This window comes from Mytilus californianus, unplaced genomic scaffold, assembly GCF_021869535.1.
Source record: "Mytilus californianus isolate M0D057914Y unplaced genomic scaffold, xbMytCali1.0.p SCAF_6, whole genome shotgun sequence".
Taxonomy (NCBI): domain Eukaryota; kingdom Metazoa; phylum Mollusca; class Bivalvia; order Mytilida; family Mytilidae; genus Mytilus; species Mytilus californianus.
The window spans coordinates 91,511,318-91,524,270 of NW_026262712.1; the positions used below are offsets into that span (position 1 = coordinate 91,511,318).

General features: G+C 32.1%; 2 protein-coding genes across 11 annotated transcripts in view; one reads left to right on the forward strand and one right to left on the reverse strand.

Moving 5' to 3' along the window:
- Window positions 1-4,070, forward strand: part of LOC127706360 (tumor protein p53-inducible protein 11-like) — a 123,538-nt gene extending 119,468 nt beyond the window's left edge. For 9 of the 10 annotated variants that reach the window (XM_052210935.1, XM_052210931.1, XM_052210934.1 and 6 more), the window contains one exon: window positions 1,365-4,070. In XM_052210935.1, the coding sequence (XP_052066895.1) occupies window positions 1,365-1,540 (176 nt within the window). In that variant the 3' untranslated portion in view covers window positions 1,541-4,070. The remainder of the gene's footprint in view (window positions 1-1,364) is intronic. The other variant, XM_052210932.1, reaches the window with a different exon arrangement.
- The window catches only part of LOC127706347 (uncharacterized), a 349,955-nt gene that overhangs the window by 321,094 nt on the left and 15,908 nt on the right, over window positions 1-12,953 (reverse strand). The window lies entirely within an intron of this gene.

The following is a 12,953-nucleotide window of genomic DNA, read 5'->3' on the forward strand; positions in this document are numbered from 1 at the left end:
ATTAGGGTATCTGTTATGATTTTAATCTATTTTTACAAGATTTCCAAAACCAAAGTAGAATCAGGTGAGCGACACAGGCTCTTGAGAACCCCTAGTTTCCTGTAGTGATAAGAGTAGATGTCCATTGTTCTGTAGAAATAATATTGGATGGTCACATTGTTCTGTAGAAATAAGATTGGCTGGTCACTGTTCTGTAGTAAATAGATTGGATGGCCATTGTGCTGTAGTTAATAGATTGGAGGGCCATTGTTCTTCAGTAATAAGATTGGATGGTCATTTTTCTGCAGTAATAAGATTGGATGTTTATTATTCATAAGATTGGATGGCCATTGTTCTCCAATAAGTAGATTTGATGGCCATAGTTCTTTACTAATAAGATTGGATTGTATTGTTCTCTAGTAATAATATAGCATGGCTATTGTTCTGCAGGAAAAAGATCAAATAGTCATTATTCTGCAGTAAAAAGATTGGATGGTCTTTGTTTTGTAGTAATAAGATTGATTTGCCTTTGTGCTCTAGTAATAAGATTGGATGGTCATTGTTCTGTAGTAATAAGATTGGATTGCTATTGTTCTGTAGTAATAAGATTGGATTGCTATTGTTCTGTAGTAATAAGATTGGATTGCTATTGTTCTGTAGTAATAAAATTGTATGGTCATTTTTCTGTAGTAATAAGATTGGATTGCTATTGTTCTGTAGAAATAAAATTGTATGGTCATTTTTCTGTAGTAATAAGATTGGATGGTCATTGTTTACTAGTTATAAGATTGGATAGTCATTGTTCTGTAGTAAATATATTGGATGGTCATTGTTCTGTAGTAAATATATGGAATGGCCATTGTTCTGTAGTAAATAGATGTGATGGCCATTGTTCTGTAGTAATAAGATAGGATGGCCATTGTTCTCTATTAAATAGATTTGATGATCATTGTTTTGTATTAAATAGATTGGATGGTCATTGGTCTGTAGTAAAAAGATTGGATAGTCATTGTTCTTTGGTAAATAGATTGGGTGGTCATTAGTCTGTAGTAAATAGATTGTAGTTCATTGTTCTGTATTATCAAAACAGTTCAAAAAGCCAAATAAAGTACGAATTTTCCAAAAGATTTTGCCAAAAACAGCTTAGATTGGATAGCCATTGTGCTGTAGTGAATAGATTGGATGATTATTGTTCTATAATAAAAAGATTTAAGGGATCTGCATAAGATCAGAGGGCCTTTGATCTAAAGTAAAAATATAAGCTGACTAGCCTTGGATTGTAGTCATAAGACGAAATGGCCATTGGCTTGTAGTTATAAGATTTATAAAAGACTTCACTTTATTTCTTATATTAATATAATAATGTACTTGTTTTAATTTTTCAGCAATAGCAATAAATCTGATTTATGAGTCTGCGTTAACCAGGGGTCGGCTGGTGTCGTTACTGATTAGCAGCCTGCTAACTGCTGTGTCCTACTTTTTCTACTGGGCAGTTACATTCAAGACCTCTTCTTTGAAAAGGAACACCTCTAGTAAAGACTTGAAAGAAAAGGGCCAATAAATAGATGGAATTCAGGAAATGTTACACAGAACTGGAATCAGTAGAATTACATGGTGCTTTTCAATTGGTATTCCACATTACATTGACAAAAGTATTTTGTTTGTGAGTTCTGAAATTTTAGGGTATCAAATTGTTAAACAAAGTGTTTAAAGATATATTTTTCAAATCAATATGTATTTCTTTTTAAATACTTTAAATATTCCTTTCACTAGTAATTATAGAAAATGTTGAAGATATACATGAAATTTAAAAAAATAATTATATTTTTTTCTAATTAAGGATTATACATTTGATAAAAGATATTAAAAAATTGTAAAAGCATAGATATAATTTGCCAGTTACTAGTATCTCTGAAAAGCTTTGACAAAACCATGTAAAGAATTTAATTTTCTCAGTATTTATGTTGATGCATATGCATAAAAAACTTCTCATGATAGCCAAGTAGCATAAAAATAAGTTATCTTTTACCTGTCTTAAGTGTCATTCACTTTTTTGTCCAAGTAGCATAAAAATAAGTTATCTTTTACCTTTGTTAAGTGTCATTCACTTTTTTGTATATTAATAACCAGTTTATACATTGGGATTATGCCCAAAAGTCCTTCATCAGATTTAAAATTTCTGATTATCTCATAATAATTGATCTTGACAAATTAGCATATTTTGTTTTTCCAATCTGACATTTCTTAGTAACTATAGCCGTCAGATGGATTCTTACAAAGACATTCATTACCAGTATGTGAATGTATAAGACACAACAAATGTCATTTATTTATTTGAAAAAGTTTAATATGAGACAATTATGTTGGAAATTATAAAGGAAGGATTGGAAAACCATTTTTATTTATAATGATTTCCAATATTAAGTATGTAGATCAAGTTATGTCAATGTCATGTATGAAAACCACACATTATTATCATCATTGTCATTTGTATATTGTACACCTTCATACATTGTGTATGCTTTTTATGGCTTTACATATTTGAAAGTTTTGTAGATCTCAATGTCATGTACACATTTTAGTTATAGCAGTTTTGACTCAGACTTATCATATTCATTTGAATGTGTAGTAAGTCTTTAATAATAATATGATATATTCCTTAAATATGTTTTTAAAATGTGTGTTCACATAGAGAGTCTTTAAAAAAGAGGCATATGTTTTGACCATATTATGGAAATTTTTTTGTATTCATCAAATTGTATTTAAAGGGACCAAAGACTTCTGTCTTGCTTATATTTCAATCCTTTTGTTAATTGCCAAACAAATTTTAGCATAGCAATATTATTAGACCAAAAATTGAGGAATTAGATGCTCGCCTTGTTCATATAAAAATATATGTTATATTTGATTTGAGCTATTGGAATGGAAACATATAAACAGCTTATTTCAGCTTAAGTAAAAAATTCAGTCAATGTAATGTAACATTTCGTACTTTTAACACAAAATTCATAAAACGTTTTCAACAGAAAAGTGGTTATCTCCCTTTCCACTGAAAATTAGTCATAGCTTTATCTCTCTGCAGTTAAAGTATGATACCCAAGAGAGAGCTATTCAGAAGAAAAAAAATCATCAAAGATACCAGGCTTATAATTTTGTACGCAAGACGCTTGTTTCGTCTACAAAAGACTCATCAGTGATGCTTGAATTAAAAAAGGTAAAAAGTGGAGAGCATTGTGGACCGAAAAATTCTGAAAGGTTTTTCCAAATACAGCTTAAGTAATCTATTCCTTGGGAAAGTTTTTTGAATAATTGAAATTATTGCATGGTTACCCAAATAACCATTTCAGAATCTGATGCATTCTGGGTATTACAGAGCTTACATCAATAAATTGTGCAACATTTGTTTTCTCTTTGGTATAGAAACAAAATATTTCCCCACTATTCATTAGATTTTGTAATGCAGATTTGCAACTATAGTTATTTATTAACACTGAGGCTATGGATTATCAGTTTGTCTCTCCAGACATCCAGGCAATATAAAAAATCTTATATTTGAATAATTTCAGTATCAATTTGAATATGATAGGTAATATAAAAATTACTTGAAAGTCGTTAATCCATGTTGACCTTTCGACATAAGAAAATTTGGGTAAAATATATATTTCCATTGTTCAGAATTATCTGAGGTGTACAGCTATGCTTTAAAGTATCAGATGAATCCAGGGTAAATATATTGGCAGTCAAATGTTTGTAACATCAACCAATACAAAACCTAAGAATTAATATATAAGAATGTATAATGAATTAATATATAAAAATGTGTAATAAGTATTCTAGTACATGTTTTTATTAGTTTAAAGTATAACTTCTTTTATAAATGCAATCAATGTCTTATTTTTATAGTACATAATATTCTATAAAAGGAACTTGCTAACACAAGTTGCAATAGGACAGGTTTATGTAAGAAATGTTTTGTGAATATATTGTAAACCTTAACAGAAATCCCTCCTATGTGATAATGTAATGTTTGTAAAATTGTGTGCCATGCACAATTCATTAATTGTTTACAAAAATAAAGAACACTTCATGATAAAAGATATTCTGGTTATAATGTCTTAAGTACTATGCTGATGGATATTACTGTAAGTTGGTTTATATCTGGGATCTTGTGTTCCCAAATATGAAGATGTGCTTTAATTATTCAAGTTTTGATAATTATGACTAACAGTTATGGTGCAACATAAGTTTAAAAAAAAAAAGAAATGACGAAAGGAGTTTGTCTTTATTGAAAAAAAAGTTTGGCAAACACCTCTAAAGGCAAACTTTAGATATGCTAGAAATTTTAATTATTTAAGTCCAAAAACTTTGGGATGACAGATCTGAAGATTAAAGAATTGAACACAAGATATTCTTAATGGAGTAGAACAGTTTGTTAAAATTTCACAAAGATGAAATATGCTAGGGTAAACAGACAAACACGAAATTTCTTTTGTAAGTTCAAAATCAATGAAAAAGGTAATCAGCTAATGGAAGAAAAATTAAAAATATCCAAACATGGTAGAGGAACTCCCATTGGAAAGTAGTGTGTTAAAGCAGGGATATGTTGTATTAAAGTGCATTATCTTCCTCTTGTACGACAGTCTACTAGGGTTCCAGCAGTTTAAACCCTAAAACAAAGAAAACACAGAGCACACCAAAAATATTAAGTGAACATTAATCAGATGTGACATTTCAAAACAAATTTAGCTAGGTCACCAAAGTTAGACAGAAATAAATCCTAGTTGAATTGAAGTTAACCCTAAATATGACGCTGTATGGTGTAATGGTTATGTGAGGCATCTACATGTATATGAAGCTACTTTAAGAAGATTGTTTTTAAAATAATATTGTGAACCTCATGAATGTTAATAATAGGGACAGCAATTACAAAGACTTCAATATATCGTAAATGAGGGACCTCCATCCTAATAACGCCCTTCTCTTCCCATATAAACTTGGAGACTAGAAATCAGCAGGAAACGTAGAAGTGTAAAATGGATGACATTGAAAACTGAAATGAAAATATGAACATAAAAAACAGTTTTGATATGTGCTAATAAGATTTTTTTTAACAAAAATACCGAACTCCAAGGTAAATTCAAAAAGGGGGACGTCCATAAAACCCTGCCAAAATCAAATTTTAGACTATATCAACCAACGGTACGAAAGGAAACATCTGTCATATTCAAGGAAACGTCAGATCCAAAATATCCACAGAAACTAGGACTGAGATGAGTTATACGCACATCAATACACACCACAGCACAAACCTGAATGTAAGGGAGGCAGAACAATTTCTCCTGTATTTGTTTCACTCACAGGGTAAAAATTTTACATCCTACCAATAGCTGGTAAGACCTTGCTTGATCTTTTGACCAGCATTTAATATGGTATTAATCACAATGAGCACTATCACACCGAGTTTGGTAAAAGATGGACATGATCAAGGGATAAGAATTTCTACTGTGACCTTACCCTTTGACATATTGATCCTAATATACATAGGATTTTTTCTTGTCAAATGGGGCATTATGAAGACAAGTTCAATTGGATTCTTCTAAACACATGAGACGTTACCAATCTAAGTTTTGTAAAGATATTATTAATGTCTCGAATGATTTCTCCCAGTAACCGAGATGTTGACGTCTGGACGCACGTACTTCCGTAGGACATTCATCCTATTATAAGCATAATTTTTTGCAGCATGGCTAAAATTGCCTCTGCTTAAATATGACCTACAAGATGAGCTGTTATACTAGTACTAGGCATTTGTTTCCGCTAGTAAGTACATGGAACGAACGAAAAAGCTTTATATTATGTGTAGTATTTGAAAAATGGCAATATATATGCAAGAAAAATATATATACAAGAAAAATCGGGAAGGAAGAAATAGAAAAATGTTCTTGTAAAGGTAACCGTGTTGATTGTAGCAAGTCAAATATTGCAAGTTTTCTGTGTTCTGTGTGCTTCGCTAGATATGCCGTCGCCAGAAAAGATGTATAAGTAGACGAGGATATAAAAAAACGAGATGATATTTGAGAAAAGGACATAATATAGAGATGAGCAGTAACAGCTAATGTTAATTATTGGTATGATCTCTTATCCGCTTAGCATTTAAGAGTAAGAACAAAGACTGGTCGACGTGATATTGCGTCCGGTGAAGGTGACGTTGAAACAACATCAAGGTTTTGTCATTTTTAGAGAGAGAGAAAATACTGAAGAAATATAAAAAAAAGTTAATCTTCAGAAAGCGAATTTGTGTAAGATTTATGAACTAATCTGTATACTCTAATGTTTTCTGCTCATAACAAATGTTCATAAAACAGAAGTGTCATTTTGGAGGATCACGAAAAAAGTTTTTGTGACGACATACACAGTTTCTACAATTAAAGAGGGCCTCGGTGGCCGAATGATCTTAGTAGTCGAACTACTGTATCACTAGCCTGTCAACATTGAGTTTGTCAGATCGAATACCGCACGTGGCAGGTGCGCTCGACTCCAATCTTAATTTAGGATAGTCAGTTTTCCTACCAAAGGTCGGTGGTTCTTTCCGGGCATTCCGGCTTCCTCCACCAATAAAAACTGACCGCCACAAAATAGCACAATAGTACTGAAAGTAACGTTAAACACCGATAAATCAATCAATCTACAATTAAGAAAACAAACAATAGCATAACGGTTATTGGAATATCTGGTACTGGAAAATTAGCCGCTACACCATTGTTCCTTGAAGTAAACCGTCTGAAATGTAAACATAGGAAAAAGCAAAATAACAAAAATACCGAACTCCGATGAAAATTCAAAACGGAAAGTCCGTAATCAAATGACAAAATCAAAAGCTCAAACACATCAAACGAATGGATAACAACTGTCATATTCCTGACTTGGTACAGGCATTTTCTTTTGTAGAAAATGGTGGATTAAACCTGGTTTTATTGCTAGCTAAACCTCTCACTTGTATGACAGTCGCATTAACTTCCATTATATTGACATAAAAGGTAAAAATGTCAAAAATTTGGGTACAACAGTCAACATTGTGTTATAGTCTAAATCACTATAAAAACAAACAGATATGTAACAAAGAAACACAAAAAGGCATATAGACAAAGCGCATTAGCAAAATGAAAGACAAGAATACAAAAATTTACCATAGCAAAGCACATTAGCAAAAATGAAAGACAAGAATACAAAAATATTACCATAGCACAATAACACAATGACGGGATGTATAAGTACAGAGCCACGTCAAATGAATATAACCAAAACACAGACTAAACAGTAAGAATAATATTCATAAAGACAAATAAAAGAATACTATAACATGTTATTAAGATGATAAACAACGTCAGTACCCAGAATCGATACTTACCCAAAGAAGTTGGCCGGCTTTACACTGTAAGAGGACGATATCAGTGGGAAGTACACCTTAGTTCAGTCAAACGTAGATAAATGGGAAAGTAAAAAAAAGCTAATTTTGCGTCTTTGCAAAAATGGGGTGGGATTAAAATTCTTGCATCTTGCCTTCAAATTTTCAGTGTTATCAAATTCAAACATTTGGAAATATTCAAGCAATGTGCGATTTCGATTTCCGAAAAGGCAAGGACTGACAATTGTTCGAAAATGTGTGTCAAAGAACTGTGTTGCTTTGATTGAGAGATAGCTTATTGACCAAAATTTACCGATACTATATAGTTGATGTCAGTCAAAACACTTAAAAGCTATATAGCTTTTTAGCAACTGTTTTGAGTATTATTATTCGCTTGAATTATATCCTATGCTGTTTGAAAAGGATATTATGAAAACTGTGGATTGTTGCTACCAATCCTCAAGAACGGACATCTTCACGAGTCGTGAGGAAAATAAAGATATAAAAAAGACGTAATGAAGAACTTGATGAATGCACCCTTGAGAGAAGTACACCTCGCAAAAATGTGTTTGTGTCAGAATTACTAGCACTCAGGAGTTCATAGCTTACAGAAGTTAAAAAGGACTACTGCGTTATTCGAGACAAGCTATTTGACTTTCTTTGTTGATATTTTGGTGAACAAAATGCAGATTATATTTATAAAACACTGTTACTGAGACCTACTTTGAGGAAGGATCCAGTTGAAATCATCGGATCTCGTTCTAGATGGTTTTACTGTTTATATAGTGAAAGAAAACAGAGGAATTATACCTAGACAGAGTAATAGAAGAATTATTTCATGGGAAAATTATTAACATGTTCTATTTAAGACAGACAGCTAGATACCATAAACATACCATGTATACACAGGCCAGAGTCGGAGCTTGATTTGCTATATGATATAAAAACTAAACTGACGAAAAAAGGTCATTTATTCAAAATCATAAAAAGCAAAAAATACATTTTGCAAATAAAACATTTGACATAAAAGTTCATATTTAATATGAAATAATAATACATAATTAATACGAAATTACATCAACTAATATCATATCAATTGAATAAATGACAAAGAATAGCAAAGGTGGGGAGAAAAATCTGCCACAAATCCGATCTTAAGCTGAAAGAGTGGACCCCCCCCCCCCCCCCCCCAGACTAGAGACATCATAAATTTACAGTATAAATAGCTCACTCTTTATTTAAGTCTTAGTAATAAACAATTAAAACAGAATTATCTTCTCTGTTGTCTTAAATTATTTTATTCAGCTTAATTTTCAATTAGCAAATAAAATTGGTTATAATAGTCATATGGATTCTATTGAGTACAGGACATAGCTGATAAATTACATAGAACACAACTGTGTCATCATATAATTAAGAAATAAGTTCCACGTTTCCTTTTTTTATTTTGCTCATAGTGAAGGTTAATTTGAGTTCTTAGAACTAAAGCTTAAACATCTAAGTGATGTGGAACTAAATTTTTTACGAATAATGTATGCTAGCTGATAGTAAACATGGCAAGCATTCTATTATTCTCAACCGAGGATTTGGCGTGAATATAAATGATGGTAATTTAACTGTTACTTGCCAGCAAATATGGAAATTTTTCTGCAGTAAAATTGCTTCTTGGAAATGAAAACTACATGAATCATACAGGCAAATGAAAAATAGCACCATTTTTATTTGTAAGTAGAGAAAGGTTTGACAATGTTGCCCAGTTACTTTTTCAGAAAGGAGGCGATTTCAAAATCTCCAGTGATTGTGGGACGAGTCCTCTTGTTGTATTATGTAAAAAAGACAAACCTGGGCTAGTGAAACATATGATAGATTAACTCAACGTAGATACCTGACTTAAAATTTTGTACGCCAGACGCGCGTTTCGTCTACAAAAGATTCATTGTAAGTGACGTTCTAATAAAAAAAGTTAACAAGGTCTAATAAAGTACGAAGTTGAACAGAATTCAGGACCCAAAATTCTGAAAGGTTTTGCCAAATACAGCTAAGGTTATTTATTCCTGGGGTAGAACATCCTTAGTATTTAAAATATTCAAAGTTTTGTAAACAGTTAATTTATAATGATGATTTATGATGTGATGTTAACGTATACTGAAAAGCGATGAAGAACGTTTAATTGCCGATGAAAAATAAACGGACATGATTGAAGTTTGCGTGCGAAAAAAAGTCAACTGGGAGTTGTGCTGGATAAAAGACGTGACCCTAATCAGTTCGATGAAAATGATTGGACGTGCCTTTCATATGCATGTTATGGCGGAAAGATGTTGCAGAAAAAACTTATCTACATTGATGATAGTACAGAGAAAATGAACATTGGGCTCAAAATTACATGTTCATGTGCCTTTGGTTTATATACAATAGTAAAATCACTCATCAGCAAAGGTAGTAACAATAAGACTGTTACATTTGGACTGACATCACTCATGTTGGCTAGTGCGGTAGGGCAAGATATCATTGTGAAAATACTTATTAATGAAAGTAGCGACATAAATTTGGCAATTAACAGTAAACAAACAGCACTAATGTTTGCCTTTTCGATTAATAATAGTAGCATTGTTACTGGTAGAAAATGTCTGTGATGTTAATTTAATAAACTCTAATCTACGAACGCCACTATTTTGGGCAAGTTGTTATTCAACATTAAGAAAACATCAGCTTTATGCTGAAAGTTTGGAAGATATTTTGTCCAAAGAAGACCATTTCAAAAGAGAAGATAGTATTGATAGTCGAGAGAGAATGGGTGAGCTGTTTTGGAATGAATAGCTTATTCCTGCATGCGAAGGATCTGTCAAAGAATTGCTATCCAAAATTATGTCGTTGAAAAAATGTAAATAGATCTGACGTCGTTTCCTGGCTATATAGATTCAAAGTTTTAACTCATAAAGCGAATAGTTCAAATTACATTCAACCATATACACTTATCTGACACCATGTAGTCTTCTGCTTGAAAGTGATATTGTGCCATTTCTAATTGGGAAAGGGGTTGACGACACAGAAAACAGAAAGCTTAGTTATGATAGGTCTTTAAAAGAGTAGCACAAACACTGATTTCTCATGGGACAAATGTTGAAAAAGCTGATAAATATACAAAAACCCCTTTGATGTGGGCATCTACCAAATGACGTGAGGATATCGTTCAATTGATTATAATCAATGATGGAGATGTTCACATGAATGACATGAATGGTCAAGCAGCTGAACATTTTAAGGAGTACTTAAACCTGAAAATATACAATGCAAGTTATACTTTGAATCATATTAAGATCTGACATGTGAAATCTTTCCCGTATACCGATTGAATATGAAATGTTATACGGTTCTAAAGTATTTGTCAAATTGGAGGGTACGAAATCACTACAAGAAGAACAATGTTGGATAGTATTAAACTGAATATGATAGTTCATATTTTACCAAATTAAAAGTAAAATTTTCTACCTGCTTCATTATTGTGACAATGTACTTATAATCTGTTAAAGACACTTAACATCCCACTTTACAACCCTATTTTGTAAAATAAAACTGTGTGTTAATTTGTATGATAATTGTTTCCTTTATGAAATTAAAACCTAATAAAATGAACAAGGAAACACAACAATGTATTCAATATGAATGGAGTAACAATACTTATATTTCATGGTTTAAAACAAAGATAAAAAAAATAGCTGGGTCTTCAACTTGAGCTAGACCAGGTGTATTGGCAGATTTAACAGACTCTGCTAATCATGAATCGCCCGTTATACGAATCCAATGTCACATTCACAGTTGATGTTGAAGCCAGCAACATAGTAAAACCCGTTCTATATTTCCGGAAGAAATCGACAAAAGTATCATACCTTATAAAAAAAAACTCTATTTCTAACTAAAAGGTTCTTCGAAACTTGCTTCCAAAAGAGGCAGATTTTGATATTGACTATCCATCTGCCTACGCTTAATAGACATGTTTTCGGCATTCGCATGGCGGGTGATGTATGCATAGCAGGAGACGGACTTACCATGCGACGCAACCGGTCTCGCTCCTTTTGGAGTGAATGTGATTCCCTAAGTATTTATGTGTTACCTTGGTGCCATTTTATCGAGTAATAAGATGTGAACATTGGTAAACTACTGTTCAGAACCAACAGTGTTCATCCTCTCGCTAACTGGTTAATTATTACGTATTGGGCCGACTTCATTTGAGGCTTTTAAAGAAAAATGGATTATGGGAATCTAGCATTATCCTGAACTTCACGTTCCGTTAAAGGTGTAATACGTGACCAAAACATAATATGTCATATCCGGTTTAAAATAGGACAAGAAAAATTAAACCCTTGATTTTTAGAGTTGTAGGAAATTAAACATGCATTTCATTGCAGATGATTTTTTTCTGAGTCATAAACATATATATTGGGTGTTTTAAGGAACCCTTCTTTTTTATTTGGTGTTGTTTATTTGCATTGACCTAGTACCTAATGCCTGTAAACATGAAAGGAAGTTTATTTTCTTATATGCAATGAAACCTTGAGTGAAATTTTCACTGTAGTACTCAAAAGGATAAAACTTGATGTATGCCAAGTATTTTTTATTTGAAAGTAAGCAAAATTCTGCACAAATTTTGAAAATCATAATTTAACAAAGACTTACTATTACGCGGAGGGAAACAATAGACGTATTTACACTTGTATGCAAATTTGTCCGCCATTACGTAAAATCACACAGGTTCCCGTAAACTTTGACATCATAATTCAAAACATTTGACGTCATAATTAAAAAGTGATTGTTGACTGACGTCAAAAGGTGATGCGGAGTAGATCTAAGGTCATTCGGAGGCAAAATATAGCTAAATACCAAAAGTGTAAATACGTTTATAGTGGTATAACCCCTAAAGAAGATGTCTTTTCATTGAATAATCAAATGTTTCATTACTAGCTTGATCGTATAATTGAACTTTAAATAAAAGATACATTAAAGTCTATAGTGACTTTTTGGATATATTTGGAAGAAAAATAAATATTCATTTTACTGAGGACCATTCGAGCCGTTTTAAAGAGTACAATCTATGGCATATTCAGACAAGGTTCAAATCAACTATTCCAAAAAATATTTCAATCTTCCATTACCGTAACAACTCACTATTAAAACTAACAGTCTATAGGTTACAATACTACCTGGTTGAAGAGGTCAGAAAGAACAATACTTACTCACCCCAGTTTTTGGTAGGGTTCGTGTTGCTTAGTCTTTAGTTTTCTATGTAGTGTGTCTTTGGTGGAGAGTTGTCTCATTGGCAATTATACCACATCTTCTTCTTTTTATATTTTGTTGACTTGTTTGTCATTTCGTTTGTCTTTCGTTTTTGCCACGCCGTTGTCAGTTTAATTCGACTTATTAGGTTCAATTGTCCCCTTGGTATCTTTCGCCTCCCTTTTTTTACAGAATTATTTTAACGGTTGCCAACGAATGACTTTTTAGATCTTTTTGTTTTCGTTATGAACAAAAGAACATGTTCCTTACGCTTTCCTTTGCCAACATAAGTGTTAAT